The sequence below is a fragment of the Manihot esculenta genome, chromosome 14 (assembly GCF_001659605.2).
Source record: "Manihot esculenta cultivar AM560-2 chromosome 14, M.esculenta_v8, whole genome shotgun sequence".
NCBI classification, from domain to species: domain Eukaryota; kingdom Viridiplantae; phylum Streptophyta; class Magnoliopsida; order Malpighiales; family Euphorbiaceae; genus Manihot; species Manihot esculenta.
The window spans coordinates 27,096,783-27,118,825 of record NC_035174.2 but is presented as its reverse complement, the minus strand read 5'-3'; the positions used below and the strand labels follow the sequence as shown (position 1 = coordinate 27,118,825).

Sequence of the window (22,043 nt, the reverse complement as noted above, 5' to 3'; positions counted from 1 at the left end):
ATTGATTAGAAGAAGAAAGAAATTGCCAGCTGCAAAAGAAAATTAAGTTTAATATAGTTTTAAGTGCATTATTTTTTTATTTTTTGTGCTTTATAATACTTTAAATTTATGTGTAACTATTTATATTTTTAATTTATACAAAACAATCTTTATTTGAAGATGACAGAGGCGCAATAAGAAGTATCAAGTAATCCTCTTTTGATAATGTCTAATCAACCTCCAATTGCTTCAAGCCAAACTGAAGTAGGAGAAGCTACTTCCAAAATAAAGAGAAAGAGTATGAAGCCAAGATCAATTATTTGGGATCACTTAACCAAGTTTGTCCATAATACTAGTACACAAAAAGGCAAGTGTAATTATTGTGATAAAGAATTTTTTTCTGATCCAAAAAAGAATGGTATTACTTCACTTAGAAATCATATGTTTGCATGCATAAAGAACTCTCATAGTATGACTACAAGATAATCCCAACTGTCTTTGCAACCTACTTGTAGTACACAAGAGGGAGGGGGAACACAGATTTGTACATTAAGTACATGGCATTTTGATTAGAATGTTTTGAGGCAGAAACTAACTAAGATGATTATTGTTGACAAGCTTCCATTTATGTTTGTAGAAGGGGAAGGGTTTAGAGAATGGGTTGAATATACACAACCTAGATTTCGAATACCATCTTGTTGGATAGTGTCTAGGGATTGTTATGACTTGTATTTAGAAGAAAGGAAGAAATTAAAAAAAAAAAATTTCAGAAGACTAGTCGAAGGGTTTGTATTACTACAGATACATGAACCTCATTGCAAAGAATCAATTATGTGTGTCACTGCACATTTTATTGATGATAATTGGACACTGCAGAAGAAAATTATTAATTTTTGTCCTATTACAAGTCATAAAGGTAATGACATAGAGATGTCAATTGAAAGTTGCTTGCTTAATTGGGGAATTAAAAGAGTCTTTGTTGTAATTGTTGATAATACCAGTTCAAATGATGTTGCAATTTCCTATTTGAAAAAGAAAATCACTGCTTGGGGGGTTTAGCATTTTAAATTGCAAATATCTTCATATGAGATGCATTGCCCACATAATCAACTTAGTTATTATTGATAGAAGGGATTCAAAGTAAGAGTTCTTTATGCTTAGATGTGTCCACTAGGTGGAATTCTACTTATCTGATATTAAGTTCTGCTCTGAAGTTTGAAAATGCATTTGAAAGATATGCAACTGTAGATCCATACTTTAAAATTGATCTTCAATCATGTGAGAGTAATGGTGTGCCAGATAGTCTAGAATGGGAATATATTGGAAAAATTGTTGAATTTTTGGGACATTTTTATGAACTTACTTTGAGAATTTCTGAATCTAGATATGTTACTTCTAATATATTTTTTTATGAGATTAGTTCTATTTGTTTGTTGCAAGAGTGGAAATCAAGTAATGACTTGGAGTTGTCATGTATGGGAGAGAAGATGAAGCTTAAATTTGATAAATATTGGGGGGAGCTTGATAAGATGAATAAAATTATTTACATTGTAGTGGTGGTTGACTCTCGATATAAGTTAGAATTTATGCATTTTGCTCTTTCAACTGTGTATGGAAAAGAAAAAGGTACAGAATTAGCAAAGAAGGTTAAATTGTTTGTGTATAAATTATTTGATGACTACAAGAGAATATTTCAATCTGAAAATGCAAATAAACACATTGAAAATGTAAGTGAGAGCATCGAGGAAGGAACAAAAAAGAAACCTAGAATGAGATTGGGACATCAATTCATGCAACATAAAATAGAGATTGGTGAAGCGAAGAGCAAGTCTGACTTATACTCTTATTTGAATGAGGACATTTTAGTGTTGGATGAGAAAGAAGATTTTGACATGTTAAAATGGTGGAAAATGAATGCTAATAGGTTTCCTATCTTATCACACATGGTGAAAGATATATTAGCGGTTCCTATATTCACAGTTGCTTAAGAATCAGCGTTTAGCACTAGAGGTAGAGTGCTTGATTGTTTTAGGAGTTCTTTAACTCCTAAAATAGTGGAAGCTTTAATATGCATACAAGATTGGTTGCGAAAATCCCAACATCACAAACCGATTGAATAACAAATTGCAGACCTTGAAAGACTTGAAGAATGTATGTATTAATCTTATTTAATTTACTTTTTTATGTTTTATTTATTTTTATTTGATATATATATATATCAATTAGTGAATTTGTTCATTTAGTTTAACAATTCTAATATTTATTTCATGTTTTTATAGAAATTAATTGGCATTTGAAGAATGGAGGAATTGAAGAATAGAGGCTTGATTGTTGGTGACATGAATGTTGATGGATATTTTGGAATTAAGTATTTTATTAGGTTTTATGTTTATTAAATGGAGGATATCTGGATATGGTTGTTAGTGGATTATATGATTATATATATATATATATATATATATATATATATAAATAGATATATATCAATTAGTGAATTTGTTCATTTAGTTTAACAATTCTAATATTTTTTTCATGTTTTTATAGAAATTAATTGGCATTTGAAGAATGGAGGAATTGAAGAATAGAGGCATTGAAGAATAGAGGCTTGATTGTTGATGACATGAATGTTGATGGATATTTTGGAATTAAGTATTTTATTAGGTTTTATGTTTATTAAATGGAGGATATATGGATATGGTTGTTAGTGGATTATATGAAGTATATGGACATATGTAATATGGAGTGTGGACTACTTACTATTATAATTTCATGTTGTTTGAATTATTTTATAATTTAATTATTATATTTGATTAAGTATATTAGGTTAGAAGTTGTTGATTAATTTGGATTTTATGATTAATTGATTGGATTTTATGATCGTTAAGGACAAGATCGCTAAGAATGAAGGAAAAAAAAATCAAAGCAATTTGTTACTAAGTCTACAAGGTGACAAGATCATCAAGGACATCTTGAAAGGCAATTTGTTGGCAAGTCTGCAAGACGACAAGATCACCAAGAATAGTCCGTAAGGCGACAGAATCGAAGGACAACTTGAAAGGCAATTTGTTGCCAAGTTTGTACGGCGACATAATCGTTAAGGACAATTCCGCCAAGGCAACATGATCATCAAGGAGAAGTCCGCCAAGGCAACATGATCATCAAGGACAAGTCCGCAAGGTGATGTGATCGCCAAAAGTAACTTGAAAGGCAATTTGTTGCCAAGTTCACAAGGTGACATGATCGTCAAGGACAAGTTAGCAAGGTGACAAAATCATCAAGGACAACTTAAAAGGTAATTTGTTGCTAAGTTTGCAAGGCGACAGGTTCGTTAAGATAAAAATCAAGGCAATTCATTGCCAAAATCCCATAAGGCGATAGGTTCATCAAGAGAAAAATCAAGGCACATTATTGCCATAATTTCACCAGGCAATAGGTTTGTCAAAGGAAAAATCAAGACAACTTATTACCAAAATCTCACAAGGAAATAAGTTTGTCAAGGTAAAAAGAATCCCACAAGGTGACAGGTTCGCCAAGGGAAAATAAAGACAAATTATTGTCAGAAATCCAGGACAGACTCACAAGGGAAAAATCAAGACAATTTATCATCAAAATCCTACAAGACAACAAGTTCGTCAAAGGGAACTATCAAAGTAATCCCGCAAGTCGAAAAGTTCATCAAAAGGACCAAGCAATTCACCACCAAAATCTCATAAAGCAATAAATTCATCAAAGGGAACCATCTAGTATTGAACCTAAAGATTCAAAAACTAGAGGGGGGACTATTAATAGAGATCAATATTAAAATATATTAAATCCGGATCTTAGTAATCTAAATCACATTAAACTCCCAAAGTGGTAGAAATCATAATAGGATATTATTTATATCATAATATTATCTTTATTCGATAGAATTTCATATCCTATCTTATATAGGATTTCTTAACTTATCTTATCTAGGATTCCTTATCCTATATTATTTAGGATTTCACATCCTATACTAAATATAATTCTATCATATTATACACTTCTAACAATATCCAAACTCTATCCAATACACTATATAAGAAGCTTACAACCTCCATAATCAGGTATATTATTCTCTCAATAGTCAATTTAATTATTTATTTAGTAACCATACTAATATAAGCATTGGAGAGGTTGCCAAGCCAACCCCACTTGGTGTTCTCTTTTATTTTGCAGGTCTATACTCGAAAAAATATGATGCAAATAATATCACTAACCTTTTTATTTCTAACTTTTAACATCTGACATTTATAAAATTGTAACCATTTAACTTCATAAGCATACAACCCTATAAAATTTAAATCGCGTGTAAATCACGTCTAGTGTAGGGGTTAAATAATTATACTTCTATAAATGTCAAGCATCAAGCATCAAAATTTAATAATGAAAAATTCAAGTTTGTGAGGACTGACTTTTTGTGTAAAGGTCGGAGATCAATTTATATATTTTATTTGGCCTTTAAAAAAACTAGTATCTTGATGGAATTCATCTATACAAAATACAAACTTCATTCAAGTTGAAAGTGAAGTTCATATTTAATGTACAATATAACAAATAAATTATAAATTTTAGGGTAATTTACGATTTAGTCCCTGGGTATTGCCATTATTAATAAGTTAGTCCCTGTATTTTCAGAAACCTATTAAAACGTCCTTATGTTTTATTTCCGTCAACGAAATAGTCCTTCCGTCCTATTTTCCGTTAAAATTAGATAAAGGAGGAGAGAGAAAATTTTTAAAATCCAATTTTACCCTCAAATAAAACCATTTATTTAGTCCTTGTATATTGTAATTATTAACAAGTTAGTCCTTACATTTTCAAAAATCTATTAAAATATTTTTATCTTTTTTCATATCTATTAAAACGTCCTTATTATTTTTTTCCATCAATGAAATAGTCCCTATCTTTTCTCACATCTATTAAAACATCCTTATCATTTATTTAAGTCAACGAAATAGTCCCTCCTCATCGTTTCTTTCTGTCAACGAAATCGTCTCTCCCTATATTTTTAGAAATATATTAAAACGTCCTTATTGTTTCTTTTTGTCAACGAAATAGTCTCTATCTTTTCTCAGATCTATTAAAACATCCTTATTGTTTCTTTTTATCAACAAAATAGTCCCTATCTTTTCTTTCCTTTTCCTCCTCCTCCTCCTCCTCCTCCTCCTCCTCCGAAAAAGAAGAAGAAGAGGAAGAAGAAGAAGAAGAAGAAGAGAAAGAAGAAAAAGAAGAAGAAGGAGAAGAAGAAGAAGAAGGAGAAGAAGAAGAAGAAGGAGAGAAAGAAGAAAAAGAAGAAAAAGAAGAAGAAGAAGGAGAAGAATGAGAAGAAGAAGAAGAAGATAAAGAAGAAAAAGAAGAAAAAAAAGCAAAAGAAGAAAAAGGAGAAGAAGCAGAAGAAGAAGGAGAAAAAACAGAAGCTGAAGAAGAAGAAGCAGAAGAAGAAGAAGCAAAAGGAAGAAGAATTAATGAAGAAGAAAAGGAAGGAGGAGGAGGAGAAAAATAATTGGGGGTAATTTAGTCTTTTACTATATTTTTAACGGCAAAAATAGACAGAAGGACTATTTCGTTGACGGAGAGAAAATATAAGGACATTTTAATAGGTTTCTGAAAATACAGGGACTGGCTTGTTAATAATGGCAATACCCAGGGACTAAATCGTAAATTACCCTAAATTTTATCATCTAATTCATTTACAAATTAAATGAATTACATAATATGGTCTTGAATCTCTCTCTAAATTGATCTCTCTAAAGAATCAATCTCTCATTGAGTTTTAGGAGAGTTATAGTCTTCTAGCTTTCAACCCCATTTGATTTAGTAGTTTGATTGCTTTTCTCTTTGCTTCCTTTTTCTTTTCTTTCTTTTTTTTACTAGAATAAGGAGGAAATTTCATTATTTGATATTTAGATATAACAAAAATAAAAGTTTATAATCCAACCTAGGCACATAACCCAACTGACCATCAGAAAAGCAAAGTCTAAAACTCAATAAAAAGAGCACAACCCACTAAAAACCAAGAGCGCATGGAAAGGAAAATAACTCAACACTAAGAACATCAATTTACTTTTCTTACACTGCTGAAAGAGCTGTCCTTACCCTTTTTAGTAAAAGGACTTCCATGTGCTCAAACACCATTTCTAGATTACAAAACAATAGGGTGACAAACAAAGCCCTACAACTACTATACATTCAGGAATAAGCGGCCAAACTAAGTGGCTGCTAGTAGGGGTGAGCATTCGGTCGGTTCGGTTCAAAATCGAACTGAACCGAATAAACCAAAAATCGAAATTTTAGTGTTTATAAAAACCGAACCGAATCGATTTTGATCAGAAACCAAATCGAACCGAACCGGTCTGATTCGGTTTGATTCGATTCGGTTTGATCGGTTTCGATTTTTAATAATTTTTTTATTTTTTATACTTTATTTTTAATATTTTAAAATTTAATTAAAATATTTTAATTTTCATATGATATAATTTCTCTATATTATTGAAAAAACATATTATTATCACTAATCGGTTCAGTTCGGTTTTTTCGGTTTTTTTCTGATCAAAATCGAACCGAACCGAAATAACCAAAATTTTTGAATTTAAAAACCGAACCGAATCGAAATATATAAAAAACCGAACTAAATTTTCAAATCGGTTTGGTTCGATCAATTTTTTCGGTTTGAACCGAATACTGCTCACCCCTGGCTGCTAGGGGTGAGCATTCGGTCGGTTCGGTTCAAAACCGAACCGAACCGAATAAACCGAAAACCGAAATTTTAGTATTTATAAAAATTAAATCAAACCGATTTTGATCAGAAACTGAATCAAATCGAATCGGTCTGATTTGATTCGATTCCGTTCGGTTTGATCGGTTTCGTTTTTTAATAAATTTTTTTATTTTTTACACTTTATTTTTAATATTTTAAAATTTAATTAAAATATTTTAATTTTAATATAATTTAATTTCTCTATATTATTAAAAATAACATATTATTATCACTAATCGGTTCGGTTCGGTTTTTTTGATTTTTCTCTGATCAAGACCGAACCGAACCGAAATAATCGAAATTTTTGCAATTAAAAATCAAACCGAACCGAATTGAATAAAAAACCAAACCAAATTTTGAAATTAATTCGGTTCGATCGGTTTTTTCGGTTTGAACCTAATACTGCTCACCCCTAGCGGCTGCCTATAGGACCATTGCGAATAGTTATCTATATGATCATAAAAATGAAGTGGCATCTTGCCTTAGGTAAGGTTATAAACTCACATATCCTTTAATAGTTGAACCAGGAATACTGATTGGACTACCAAACTTTTAGGTTGAAAAAAAGGCCATAAGAATCTAGCATACTTGCATGCAAGACTTTGATACCTAGCTACAAAGGAGGGTGGCTTCTAACAGACAAGAATATCTGTAAAGCTAATAGAAAAACAAAAAAAAAAATAGTAGAAAATGAAGACTACAAAAACTCTATATCATGAAACTAACAAAAAATTAAAAAAAAAAAACTATTAAGGAAAAGGTCATGGTTTGAGTGGCCAAACTTCCCTAATAACCAAACTTACAATTGACGATTCTAATTAAAAAGAGTTGTCCGTGTTCTTTTGCTTTAAATATTTTAAAATGGAGATCTAGTTCTCTTGAAAAAATTGATTTTGTTTTAGTCCTAAAATCTATTTAGTAAATTTTGGGACTTGACCTTGTAATTTTATTTCGTCCGAATGAGTTACTTCTATTAAAAAATTATATCATGAAATTAAACTAAATCATGTTTTGGAAGAAAACATTTTTGTTAATAAAATTCTTATCATGTTAAAATTAAAAAATCATGACAATTTAATTTCTTATACCTTATTTTATTTTTTTATAATTAAAGTCGTAATATTTAAAATGATTTAAATGTAAAATTTGAGTTGACTCCTATAATTTATGATTAATTACATGCAAATTTTAGCATGTTAATTATTTTTTTAAGAGAAGTAAAAGTTAAAATGATTATTTTTTTTAAAAATTAAAGATATTAAATTATAATTTTTTAACTTTTTATATTTCAAAAATTAAACTATAAATTTAAACTATTATTATATATATAAAAGTGAGAAGAGAGCAGAGAATAGTTCGATTTTCCATAATAGAATTTAATTTAATTATTTAAAAGTTGATAATTTTATTATTTAAATTTAAAATTTTAAATTAGTTGATAATTTTATTTTTTAAATAAATTTTAGTTATTTATGGAAATCTTAAAGGATATATAAAAATATAATAAGATTAAATTTTTTAATTAAGGATATAAATTAGATTATAATTTATTATTTAAATTAATTTTAGAGTTTGTTAAGAAAACCTAAAATAAGGATCTAAATTAATTTAAATATTACTAAATTAATTTCAAAATAAGAATTAAATATTAAAAAGTTATTAAAATAATAAATTCATATTTTTCAAGTAGAAATTAAAATAAAAAGTTAAATTTGATTAATGAATATTAAAAATATTAATGAAATAAAAAATCTTAAATAAGTACATAACTCATCAATTTTTTAGTGAATTAATAATTTAAAAATTAATTAACTTAAATATCTTTAATTCTTTTAATTTTTATAATTTATATATACTCTATATATAGGAAGAAATTTTTTATTTGATAAATTAATAAAGGAAATATTAAAATATATAAATTTGCTAATATTTAAAAACTTTAAATTAAATAGATCATCATTCATTTGAATTCAAAATCTATTATATTATAAAAAATTATATATATATATATATATATATATATACATATATATATATATATATATATTAAAATTATATTATTAATTTAAAAAATTTTTCCAATTGAAATTTTATTTGATAAATTTCAAAAATTATCTTTATTATAATTAAGTAAAAAATAATAAATAAATTTACTATTATTTAATATTTTAATATAATTAATTTTTTTAGTTAAATATAATTATAACATATGATAATATATGTAATTTATAAATTAAATCAGATCAATCATGTATTAAGATCAAATCAATTTTATACTTTGTGATTGAAGTGCTTTTAAAGTAAATTATAAAGAGAAATTTTCACCAAGTAATAAGCTTATACCATTATCATTTTAAAGGGGAAGAAAATAAACTTTTCAAAAGAAATCATTCCTAACATTTTAAGAAACAATTAAATTGAAAAAGTAATTTTCACCAGCAAAAATAATCTAAACAAGAATAAAATGATTTTATATCGCCACAAAACTAAGAAAGATGCCTTTTGAAATCCTTTTATATATATATATATATATATATATATATATATATAAAGATTAATTGAGTTAATTTTATATTACATATATAATATAATAGTATTATAATTTTAATATTTTAATGTAGAATTAAATTATAAAATGTACATTATACTCATTATAATAAAATAATAAAATATTTTTTATAATATAATTTTATTATATATTTGAAATTAATATGAATATACCTTTAAAAGTAGTGGGTGAAAATTCATATAAACAAAAATTTCTCATAAATATTTAATTAAGTAAATTATATATATATTTTCTCACTATTTTATTTTCAATTTATTTATATATTTTGCAACTAACAAAAATTTTAACAATTCATAGAATAATAAAAATAAATACAAAGAATGTGTGTGAAAAATCTATAGAAAAATCTATTCTTATGAACAATACATGATTAACTTTATTTAATTTTTATTTATTAATAAAAAATAAATAATTTAATATATTTTAAAAAATTTAAATTATAAATATATACAATAAGTTTATATCATGATAAGAAAGAATTATTTTCATTTTAATTGAATAATAAAAAAATTAAATTAATTAATGTTTTGAGTAAATTTTAATTTACAAAACTATAAGAAAGAATGTATTCACAGGTTTAATTTAATTTGATGGTAAATGTATCTGAATAAATTTAAAAAATTTTAAATTCTACCCCCTAATCTTCAATCCCATTCGAAAAAAAAACTATAATAAAGAATAAAAATTCTAATATAATTTCAAACTTAATTTTAAAATAAAACTGCTCTTGTATTATTATATAGAAACCATATTAATAGATTAAACTAAAATTATAATTTTAAAAAAATAATAATTTTAATTAAGAGTGAAATATATTCATAAATTTATTATGATAATATGGATAATTAAATTTGATTTATTTAATAATAATAATAATAATAATAATAATAAATAAAAATAAATGATGTATAAAAAATCACGACACAGCCAGTGAGTTAAATAATGTGTAGTCTTAAAAAAATTCAGTGGAAGGGGATCGCCTCAGCGCCGTTAGACCATGTGGCGAAGAAAAGACGCACCAAAGGCCTAAGCCTAAAAACAAAACCATTAAGCATTTACATATTCGGTATTTGTAGTGTTCACGTCAAGTAGCGTCCAGAAAAGCCACACTGCCCCTACACGCCCCTCTCTATCTTTCTGTCTCTCAAAAACCCTAGCAAGTCTTCCGCCCATGGGTATGTCTCTGAATCTCCTTGCTGCTTATCTTCCTGTTTCGATTCTGCTATTTATCTGTTTTGAATCTAGGAAATCACTTGGATTTTCTTTTTTGTTGATGGATCTGCTCAATTTTTAGTTCTTTTATTGTTACTGCCAATCTGAACTCTGATCTGAACTATGTACTTCATTTGCTAATTTCCTTAGGTTTTTCTTTTAGTAGATTTATTTTGAGTTTTTTGACTTTATCAGAATTTCGGCTCCTAGCCGAATTTAGGAAGCTGTTTTTTCTTTAGAGTTGTCATTTATTGTTTTGGATTATGTAATTTTCATCGGGTTTGTATGAAGTAAGCTAAACATTTGGGCGCATTTGCATGGAGAAATCATTTGGCTGTATTACATAATGAATTTGAAGCTCAATTAATATTGATTGATATTCTTAGTATTTAGCTTGCCTGTGACTTTTAACAATTGCCTGTCCTTTAACTTGTTTCAACATTTATTTGTTTTTGATGGTAGATATTGAGGAGGAGATTCGTTCATTGCAGCTTGATTCTGCAGGTGGTATTAGGATTTTATATGCTTTATCATTGAGATATTGCCATATTGGTTGTATTTTTTTTTTTCCATTCTCTTCTTCATTTCACAATCTTATATTGAATGCTTTGATTAAAACGTAGCAGAAGAGAATAATGGAGTGATTAACCCAGAAGATTCAAAGTTGGAAGAAGTAGACAAGTTGGATAGAATGGAGGAAGGTTGGTGGTACAGTCAAGTGTTTAGAACTTTTGTTATTGTGCTATATTCAAAGTGGATGTCATGGAACTTCTTCAATTATAATTGAACTCTTAAAATTTTAAGGTACATACTATTAAATTTGGTTATATGATAATTATACTTGTCAAAGCTGTTCCGCTCAAGGCCCAAAGGTGCAAGGGCTAATGCCTCTACTGTGGTCTGGTTTGGTAACTGAAGTGTGTGCCTTTCTGAGTGTGAAGTGCATAAAGGCATGCCTATGTCATATTTTGACTTCCACCTTTTATAAGATTGGGACGATTGAGTACTAGTATATGGTATGTTTAATACCCATAATTAAACTAATATAGGGTTATCATACCATATTATGCCATGATGTGTTTCCATTTGGTTGGTAAATTTTATTTTGTTTTGTCAAGCTTTCATCTTGAAGCATGTCACATGATTTGGTTCCTTGACACCATGGTCTTTCTGCCTGTTTCTATTTTAAAATATGTCTTAGCATGTGGTTTCCACTTTCCATTAGGAAATAAGGCCATCTCTGTTTTTTCATTTATTTAGCCAACATCGATGTCAAAAAGCATCGGATGTTTTTCCCTTCTATAACTCAAATATCATTTGTTATTTGTTTTAGGACCTTGTTTTCTCATATTTTGCTAGTCCTCCCTCTCTCTCTCCTCCCCACCTCTCACCCTACTTGGACACATTATATGTCGATGGATGAATTTCCTTTCTTTTATTTTTTTTTCCTTCACATCAGAGGCATGCATGAACAGTAGTCTTTACCTCTCACTTTTCTTTTGCTAAAAGGTTCCTTTTTTGTTTAGTGATATGGAATTTACAAACATTGGTTACGAAAAATCTATCAAACTTTGTTTAGTAATATGGAATTTACATAAGTTTGATAGATTTTTGTAAAAAAGTAGTTATTACTCTGTTTTGGACAAAGTGAACTTATAAGGCGCTTACAATTTGATATGAATTCTTATTTGACTAGTTTTGCTCTGCATATTTCCAGATTCCAAAGATGATGTTTCTGTAAACTCTAAGGAGGTGCAGGCTGAGTCAAAAGGTACTCCAAAGTTCCTTTTCTTTTTATTAATTTCATTTAATATCTGCAATCTAGCTTTCTTCTTTGTAGGCAAGGTGCTTTTCTTATTTTGTATGTCTATTTTATTTCTTTTGCATGCTTTTTTTTATTGGTTGGTTCTCACAGTGAAAGACAAGGAAGTGTCTGCACCAGTAGATGTTGGAACACCAGATGAGATAGAAGAAGACAATAAGAAGCGGCACTTGAATGTGGTTTTTATTGGCCATGTTGGTAGGTTTATTTCATAATTTTGACAAATAGGTCTCTGACTTATAATTTTTCTCCTGTCACACCCAATTATTGATGCCATCACATCATATTGGCTGTTGATTAGATATTGTTGGTGTAATCAGTTTCATGTTATTATGCTGTTACATTTAGCTGTCCTGTTATTGCTAATAATTGTTTTTCTTCTTTTTTGAAAATTGATGCATGTTGTTATCTCATTTTCCTCTCTCACATTATTGGAGTACCTGGTTGTCTAGCAGGAGCATATCTTCCTTCTTTTGTAAGGATCATTCTGGTTCCTTTGTATTTTGTTGTCCAAACGCTCAAATTGATCCTTATTCCTGAGTCTACTTACCTCACACCGAAATCATGAAGTTGAAACTTTTCTGTGACTTTTTTTTTTCAACTGTATATTGCATCTGGTTGCTTCAATTTATTTGCTTAAAAGTTAAATGATTTAGTTCTGTCTATTTGTGATTGTTTCTGGGTTCATTCATTGTGTTTGGATTTCAGATGCTGGCAAGTCCACTACTGGAGGTCAGATACTCTTCCTAAGTGGTCAAGTTGATGATCGGACAATCCAAAAATATGAGAAAGAAGCCAAGGACAAGAGCAGAGAAAGTTGGTAGGAGTTCCCTTTTATTCTTAATTTGCATTTTTGAAACTGATGTGTAAAAGTATTTGTGCAATAGACTGCAAATTGCTTATCAACTTATCTAGTTGGTCTCTCTCTCTCTCTATCTCTCCTCCCCCCCTCCCTCTTTCCCCCCCTCTCTCTCGGTTTAGCATATGTGACTAAAACAGCTCGTGTTATCAAACCCTAGCTAGGTTTGTCATTCTTCTTGCATAAGCCACCTATAGGTTGCTGAATTCTCTATCTCCCTCCTCCTCTATTTCAGGATGGGTTGATTGGAATATAAATTTTCTTGGGGTAATTTAGTCTTTCTAGGGCTAGTTTTACCCATCTGTTTGTATTGAACACTTCTTAATGGAACTTGATAAAAGAGCTAGGGGATTTTAGCCCTTAGTTGGCTTAAACTGCAATATCCATGACAAAGCATTAATAGTATCTTGGATTTTGTATATAACAGCTATTGGACTGCGGTATTTTTTTCTTTTCTTTTCTTTTCTTTTATTTTTAATCCTTGGGCAAGCTAAACAAAGTTTTATTCTGAAACTGGCTCTGCCATTAAGCTGTTATCATTTTGGGAATTGGGACTAATTTCCTGAGTGCTGTGATTGGGTTTTAAAACCTTTACTAGATTCAATGTGAATTCTATGAATTGGGGGAGTCTAGCTTTCAAGTTAATCTATCTACACTTTTTAAAAACCAATTTCAGAAGGAATGGATTGATCTCTCTACCATTTTGGTTACCGTGGACTTTGTGTTTTCTGTGTTTTGTGGAAAGACCCATCCAAAACACAAGAGAGTGGTGCCCAATAATTCTGTGCAAGCTTTTCCATATTCAGATTCAATTGCATTTGTTATGTGCTTTTATTTGGAAATTTCAGATTATCCAGAATTTACTCGGGAATTTTTGTTCCTGAATTCTTACTGCATTACTAGAAAATTATCCCTTGCTTTCCCGGATCCTGAGAATTTTATCATTATAGCAAGATTGAAATAAGTATTTCAACATTTTTTTTAAACGAGCTTGTCTTTTATCTGGCTATATTAATAACTAAATAATATTACTGCATAGTCTGTTTATTGTTACTGTAATTCTCTTCTTGCATTTGCTTGGGTATTTTAGTTCTTCCTCACATGGTGAGCACCTTTTAATTACTTTACAACTATCTTTCCCTGTGTCTAGGTACATGGCATATATTATGGACACTAATGAAGAGGAGAGGGTTAAGGTATCTTTAATCTTCTGAGAGTGTTGGTTACTTGGTTTCATGAGGCTAGATAAGCTACTCCTTTGTTAGTGTTGGTTTACAAGCTGCATGCTAACATTTCTGAATGTGTACTGCTGACTACAGGGTAAAACAGTTGAAGTTGGAAGAGCACATTTTGAAACAGAGACAACTAGATTTACAATTCTAGATGCACCAGTAAGGGATCACATCTCCAAACTTTCATTTATTCTAATTGTTTGAATCTAAACTTGTTGCATTCAGTCAGTTTCTGGATTTAGTGATCAAAGTATGTGCAAAAGGTGTAATTTGCATCACATGTATTTGTTGAGAAGTGTAGCTTAGCTGGTTGTATTGGCCTTCTATTTTCTTCTTTCTACCTCCTCCAGTCCCCATGAGATAACTTCTTTGCTGTCTCTCCTCTGGTTTTATGTGCTTCTTGATATATAATATATCCAGTATTTCCATTGATTACACATTGCATAAATCATGTAGGTGTATTTTTTTATGTAGCAGAAAAAATTGGCTTATCTGTTGTGTAATATTTTTTGTTATATCTCAAGATTCTTGGTCACCATCAATGTGTTCACCTATATTTGATGGATGACAAATCACCGTGTTTCATTTCATTACACTTCATTTGATGAGTGATTTCATATTGTGCGTTCTATCTGATGAACCATTTCCTGTTCCACTTTCATTCTCTTTCAGGGTCATAAGAGTTATGTTCCTAATATGATTAGTGGAGCATCTCAAGCTGATATTGGTGTATTGGTGAGTTTATATTAACATAATTTTGTTTTCTGCTTATTCTATTTAAGGGTTTTGGTTGTGGGGTTATGACGGCCGGTTTCTTACTAATTAGGTGATTTCTGCTCGAAAAGGAGAATTTGAAACTGGATATGAGAGAGGTGGCCAGACCCGTGAACATGTTCAACTTGCAAAGACATTGGGGGTGTCTAAGCTTGTTGTTGTTGTAAATAAAATGGATGATCCAACTGTAAACTGGTCAAAAGAAAGGTACTTTTTTGGTACTTTTTTAACTTTTGTGCATGCATGTATCTTTTGTGTGTGCAGAAATAATTAGGCATTTTATTTTGGCTTGCACTTGTCGTAATTGGTAAAAAAAAAGAAGAGATTTCTTAGGTCAGTTTTGTTGCATGTGAGCATAAATCTGCACAACTACTTGTTTTCTTCTGTGGGTATGGATGCATGCATATGTGACTCTATGGTAGTTCCTTTATGCTATTTTTGCACCCTTCCCAGGTATGATGAAATTGAGTCAAAGATGACACCTTTTCTGAGGTCTTCAGGCTACAATGTGAAGAAAGGTATGAGAGAAATTAAATTTGATGGATTTAAGTAAGCCTATCAGGCAATTGTTAATCCCATAATATTTTCTGCTTCAAGTTGTGCTTTTCTTTCAATTGTCCATTATCACCTAATTTTAAGTGTAACGGTTAAAATTTCATGGTATTATAATCACATCAGAACTATGCTAGTAGTTATAGGATGATAATAATCAATATGGATGAACTAAAATAATCTTGGCAAATCACTTTGCTCTTTCTTCATTTCTTCTTCTTCTCCTCCTCCTCTCCCTCTTTCACTTAATTTTTTTTTTATGAATTGCATATGGTGCTGAATTAAAATCATGGTGTGAGGATCTGAACCTAGTATCTGAGTCACATCTGGTGTAATGTCATTAGTGCCTCCTCCAAGCTGTTTAGGATAATTAGCAGAAAGGGTGAAATCTAAATCTGTGAGAGCTGACAATCTCCAATCTTTCTGCTCGTGACAAGCTTATTCATAGAGATCATGCTTTCTGCTAAAATTGTGTTTCTTGGCCGTTTGAAGATTCCAAAGAAGGTGCTTAATGTAGGGAGTGGTGCAGTGGACGGTGGTGCCTAGGAGGTATGTATGGTTGGCTGTGGTTCCCACCTTCTGATGTTTTGAAAGTCAATGTTAGACTTTAAAGATGGCCCAATACTTTCATTTTGAGTAAACATGGTGGTGGGGATGATATTTCTCTCGTTTGGTCAAAGACCACATGGTATACATGGCTAGGGTGATTAATTGGTACCTGTTTTCTTCTGGAATTTTGATGGAGTGTGAGATGATTATCTATTGCACTGGTTCCCTTAGCCTTTTGTCAAATTGACAGCAAAAAGAAAACTGATATGGCATTGGTGGAAAGCTACAAAAGTGAAAAATTCTATGTTAAAAGTTTTTGCGGAACTCATTTGAGTTACCAGTGAGGTGTTCCCTTGGCTGAAGTGTTTAATCTAAGATGGAGATTCAGCTTATTGTGACTATTTTATAGGTGTGCTTTGCTTAGTTTCATCTTGGATGTGGATAATTAAAATGAAAATGAATATCTCCTGAACTGGTGGGAGACAGTGCAATAGAGAGGAGGAAATTTTAAGAATTTGTTAGAGATTAGGGAGGCATTAGAGTAGTTGTAAATAAAGAAATAAAAGAAGAGGGTTATTTCTTTGCCTAGTTGTTTGGGCATTAGGGGGGAGAGAAGTGGGAGTGAAGGAAGTTTCATTCCGACATCTAACTTGTAACTCTTAAAATGGTTATATCTTGTGATGAGCTGTAAGTGACTTCTTTTTCCCTCATTTTTTTTCTTAACTTGCCTTTTGTGCATAAGGTGTTAGGGAAGTGGTGCCCCTCTTCATGCAATGGCTGTTGATTAATTTTTTCAGCTTAAAAATAAAAGACTGATTTTTTTTTTTTGGTCTTTGTGTTTACTGTGAAAGGTAGTTGTGAATGTTTGAGGTGCTTTGATTGGTGAAAGTTTTGGTTTGTGTTTGGACAGTTTTGTGCATTTGTATCATTGGTATGGGATGCATTTTGGTTTAATTATCTTCTAATATTGTTGTTTTCCACTTCTAAGCAATTAATTTTGAAATTAAATTCATAATTTACGTTATAATTTGGCCTTGATATACAGCCAAGAAGGAGTGGATAAATGTAAATCAGGGACTTGATTTAGATGATTGCTTGTTGAGCTTGATAGGTTCATAGGGATCCATAATGGTTAGGTACATGAGATAATTTGAATTTCTTTTTGACCATTATGCTTTTTTCAAATTTGCAGATGTCCTGTTCCTACCAATTTCTGGTCTGCTTGGTACAAACATGAAAACTAGAATGGACAAAAGTGTCTGCTCATGGTGGAAAGGCCCCTGTCTTTTTGAAGCTCTTGATGCCATTGAAGTTCCTCTACGAGATCCAAAAGGTCCTTTCAGGTGAGATTCATTTTTTTTTTACCTTTCCCTTTCTGCTCTCTGCTGATATGTTTATTTTCTCCAAGTTCACTCTCTCTCTCTCTATCTTTAGTTTGATGTAACTTGGACTCTTTCTTTCATTATCATCTATAATAATGCTAATACAATGCCTCAATACCTTATGTTGATGTTTTGGCAGAGTTCACACCTAGTACATGTCTTGTTTATTCTTTTGTTTCTCTTTGGTTTTGTCATTTCTCTGTAAACATGCTGAGTCATTTTTTTACTTGGTCATTCTACACTGCTTGCTTTTAATAGGCCAAGGTTCTTATTTACAAGGTCTTTAAGATAAAGGGCTGGGTAATATTCTTTAAATGCTTTTTATTTTTTTCAAATTGAAGGGAAGAATGCTATCCCTTCTAGGGTACCTTGAGAATCCAGTTTTGTTTTATTTTGAGGCAGTTGGTCTTTTAATGTAATTTGTTCTCAGTTTTAAACACATCTTTATTACTACTTAAGTCACCAACAAGAAATGTATAAATGGGATAAAGGTTCTTGTTCTGGTGGCATTACAACTATTTAGATCTACTAATGCTTGGGAGGTCTCAGCAGTGGTGCACATGGTTTCAAATCGCGTTTGCGGCCGCGGTCTCGGTTAACGGAAACAGGCCTTAACGGCTGTAAATAATGGTAACAACTTGGCGCTATTCAAATTTTTCAAAAAAATTTGCAAAGTTCATAAATGAAATGATATTGATTAGGTTTAATTGAGAACAATGTATACAAATGTATAATAAACATTAATACATAAAATATAGATTATTTAACTTAGATTAAACATCATATTAGTTTAAAATAAGAAAAACCAACATAATCTTTATAAATCGAGTAAATTAATAGCTCAGAGTATAATTTTAATTCAAAACTAACACTTTAGTCCACAAAAAATTAAAAAAAAAGGAAAAAAACAACTAAAAACTAAAATAGATGAAATTTAACTAACCTTTTAGAAGAAATAATCTTGAAAATAGAGTAGTTTATGATGGATTAAGCTTATATGAGAAATATGCAAGAAAGATTTAAATTTGAAAGAGAAAGGGAAGAGAAAACTTAAAAAATTTAGCAAAAATATAGTCTTTGAAGCTGCTGAAAAGTGTAGAAATTAATGAAAATGAGAATAGGGAGCAGAAGATGAAGGATATAAAAAAATTTTAATTACTGGTGACGGCACGTAACTAACGCCAACGGCCGTTACGCCTACAAATCAGGGGGGCCTGTTGTATAACGGGGTAATGGGCAATGATCCCTCCAAAACCCGTTACATAATGGCCGTTATGTTATGTATCGGCCGTTTTTAAAACCATGGTGGTGCACGATAGTACTGTATCGGTGGACGGTTCTTGTAGAGATTTTTTTTTTCTCATAGTGAATCTGCACTATATGGAAGATATTTATCATTAATGTCAACTTCTATAAGCCTCTACCAGTCCTTACTTCTTGAACTTTCAGGATGCCTATTATTGACAAATTTAAAGATATGGGCACTGTAGTCATGGGCAAAGTAGAATCGGGTAGTGTCACTGAGGGTGATACCTTGCTGGTCATGCCAAATAAGGTTTCCTAAACCTGCCTTGACTTTTGTACTCTCTTCTTTTCACTTGTTTTTATTTCCTTGCTTTTCTGATGGGGCCTGAGAGTTGTATATATCCATCTGCAGACTCAAGTGAAAGTTGTTGCTGTATATTGTGATGAAAACAAAGTTAGACGTGCAGGACCTGGAGAAAATCTTCGTGTTAGGTTATCTGGGATTGATGATGAGGATATATTGGCAGGTTTTGTCTTATCTGGTACTGGTAAGTTGTTCTATAAGTCAGTCCTTTGAGGTTTGAAGTACCTAATTTGTGTATGGCTTGGTTGTAGCAAGGAGATGCAAAAGTATTTGACTAAGAATTTGTTTTATTTGCATATATGTATTAATGCATGTATAGCTGCAAGTCGTGTCTGAATTCCTCTCTTGGTTTGTGCTCCTGTATTATCCATCTACATACTTTTAGTCTTTGCTAAACTTTTTATGTTATTCATTTTTTTTTTGTAAAATCTTTTTCATTCTGCAGCAAAGCCAATAGCTGCAGTTACAGAATTTGTTGCTCAGTTGCAGATCCTTGAATTGCTGGACAATGTATGCTGCCAAACTTTAACATTTTGGTCCATCTTTTCTTTTTCTTGTTTCTTTCTCAGTGCATAATATCGATATCAAATTGTTCTTGGATGTATCCTGATGATTGATTGCAATTGACTAAACGGCTGATAATTTGCTGTTTCTAGGCAATTTTTACAGCTGGCTATAAGGCTGTTTTGCACATTCATTCTATAGTTGAGGAATGTGAGATTGTTGAACTACTACAACAAATTGATCCAAAGACAAAGAAACCTATGAAAAAGAAGGTCCTATTTGTGAAGAATGGTGCTGTTGTTGTGTGCCGTGTTCAGGTATTTTGATTCAGCTTTTGTGGAATTTTTCTCTGAAATGACTTCAGCTGGAACCTTGCTTTAATACATAAATAAATTATTATATGCACATTCGAGCATAAATAATACATTTTGCTAAAATTATTATATGATGTGCGTTTTGATACTTGATTATATGCTTCTTAGGTAAATAACATGATATGCATTGAGAAGTTCGCAGATTTTCCTCAACTCGGCAGGTTTACTCTTCGTACTGAGGGTAAGTCTATGAATATTGATTTTGTCTTGCTGATGCATGATTTATTCATATTCAATGGGTCACATCTGAATTGGAGTCCTGGGCTATACAGGGAAAACAGTTGCAGTGGGAAAAGTGACTGAACTTCCTTCAGGTTCTACTTTTTAAACAATTTTGGTGTTACAGGTAATTAAGTAATTCTTTTTTTTTTTTTAAAATATCATTAGTTAAATTGTTGAGATTCTAGATTTCTCTGGACATGAATTCATTGCATACTGCCTGCTGGATGCCAAGTGTTTTAAGATTGAGTTCTTTATTTTTCTGAATTTGAGCCATTTTGCTAATTTAAATAATGGTCATGCTGCCATGTTTATTTGATTTTTGTTGCTCTTAGTGTTATCCATTTGTGAAATCTTTGCATGTTTTTTTGTCACGTGGACAAATTATATTGTTGAGGATTCGGATTTCTATATGGTATATTGTAATGCAATTTCTCAAACATCTTCATAAATGTTTGACATGCAGGCGACTTAAAAGAAAAAGAATAGCTTTTCTCTTTTTGTGTACTTTTGAGCCCAAAATACGTGGATTGAGATGATTTTTATGGAGTGAAGCTCATCGTCTAGTTGTCGCGCGTGAGCTAGTTATTTTTGTTGGTAGTGGGTTGTTCTCAAATCCCGATTTATCAGAGGCATTATTTATTATGGTGTTTAGATCTACGAATGTAGAGTATAACCCCTTAATGGGTGGTATTATTAATGAGTTGAATTATTGAAGTCTTTTCTTTTCTCAATCATGATATGATTCCCTGAGTTCTGAATGTATACTTTTAAAGTGTATATCTGTTCCAATTATTGCAAGTGTTATTTTCTCTTCGTTGTTTTTCCTGTTTGATCAAATTGTCTTGCCGTTTGTTTGAAATGGGTTCCAGTTGAATTTGTTAGCCGCTGGTTATTAGTGCGTGTGTATGTATTATGTGTTTCTATATTGTATTCCAAACGCTTCAATTTTGGATTGATTGTTCTTTTTTTTTTTTTTGAAATGGATTGGTTTGATTGTTTTAATCGGTTGCAATTCTTGCTAAAATTTAAAATCATCATTAATTTCTATATACACAGCATGCTATGTAAAGTATTTATTGATATAATATAAAGTATCTATTTACACCACAAAAATTGAATTTCATATTTTGATTTTAAAATTTAGTTAATATAGTAAATTCAGAAATAAATTATTTAAATTAAAATGTAAAACATATGTAAATATTGTGCTTTTCTGGTTCATCTGCCTTGATTTATACGAAGATTTTCATTTCGGTACATGAAGGCTTATGTTGCTATCATATTGAAGCTGACTGATCATAAATTGAAAAGGTTTGGTTTAAATTTGCTTCTTTGAAGAAAAAAAGTGACTAAATGCTATTGGAAAAAAAAAATGATATAAAAAGCAAATATGTTAAATTTAAAGATGATTAATAAATTATTGTTAGAATAATACAAACGAAATTGTCTAAAATTCTTAATTTTGAGTTTCATATAATGAACAATGTGTAAATATTTATATGTATTAGCTCTATTAAGAAATTATAAAAGTGTTCTTTTACAATTTAAATTTTACAATATTTGTATGGCTTTTAAATTTTCTATGTAGAATATAATATACAATTTAATAATATTTATATGTTT

General features: G+C 30.4%; 2 protein-coding genes across 3 annotated transcripts; both read left to right on the top strand.

Annotated features, from left to right (window-relative positions):
* The first annotated feature begins 204 nt into the window (after window positions 1-204).
* LOC110600590 (zinc finger BED domain-containing protein RICESLEEPER 2-like) lies at window positions 205-1,967 on the top strand. Its single transcript, XM_021737457.1, has 2 exons — window positions 205-317; window positions 1,154-1,967. Exons 1-2 carry the CDS (start codon window positions 205-207, stop codon window positions 1,965-1,967), a joined length of 927 nt encoding a protein of 308 aa, XP_021593149.1.
* An 8,358-nt stretch (window positions 1,968-10,325) lies between these two features.
* Window positions 10,326-21,233, top strand: LOC110599846 (eukaryotic peptide chain release factor GTP-binding subunit ERF3A). Of its 2 annotated transcripts, none has more exons than XM_021736431.2 (19): window positions 10,326-10,504; window positions 11,004-11,045; window positions 11,165-11,242; window positions 12,259-12,312; window positions 12,457-12,561; window positions 13,072-13,183; window positions 14,373-14,418; window positions 14,542-14,613; window positions 15,127-15,189; window positions 15,281-15,435; window positions 15,682-15,746; window positions 17,522-17,672; window positions 19,161-19,266; window positions 19,369-19,504; window positions 19,766-19,830; window positions 19,977-20,141; window positions 20,307-20,379; window positions 20,471-20,544; window positions 20,884-21,233. In XM_021736431.2, exons 1-18 carry the CDS (start codon window positions 10,501-10,503, stop codon window positions 20,524-20,526), a joined length of 1,548 nt encoding a protein of 515 aa, XP_021592123.1. In that variant the 5' UTR covers window positions 10,326-10,500; the 3' UTR covers window positions 20,527-20,544; window positions 20,884-21,233. The 2 variants fall into 2 exon arrangements, with proteins under 2 accessions (XP_021592123.1, XP_021592124.1); XM_021736432.2 differs by having other exon boundaries at window positions 10,328-10,504; window positions 11,168-11,242.
* The last annotated feature ends 810 nt before the right edge of the window (window positions 21,234-22,043 follow it).

What these genes read in the sequence shown, in the direction of transcription:
- LOC110600590 (XM_021737457.1), top strand. Translation starts at nt 205, where the DNA reads ATGTCTAATCAACCTCCAATTGCTTCAAGCCAAACTGAAGTAGGAGAA. An exon ending in ATTTGGGATCACTTAACCAA is followed by an intron (nt 318 to 1,153) that starts GTTTGTCCATAA and finishes TGTGTCCACTAG; the next exon opens with GTGGAATTCTACTTATCTGA.
- LOC110599846 (XM_021736431.2), top strand. An exon ending in GACAAGAGCAGAGAAAGTTG is followed by an intron (nt 13,184 to 14,372) that starts GTAGGAGTTCCC and finishes CCCTGTGTCTAG; the next exon opens with GTACATGGCATATATTATGG. An exon ending in TGCTGGTCATGCCAAATAAG is followed by an intron (nt 19,267 to 19,368) that starts GTTTCCTAAACC and finishes ATCCATCTGCAG; the next exon opens with ACTCAAGTGAAAGTTGTTGC.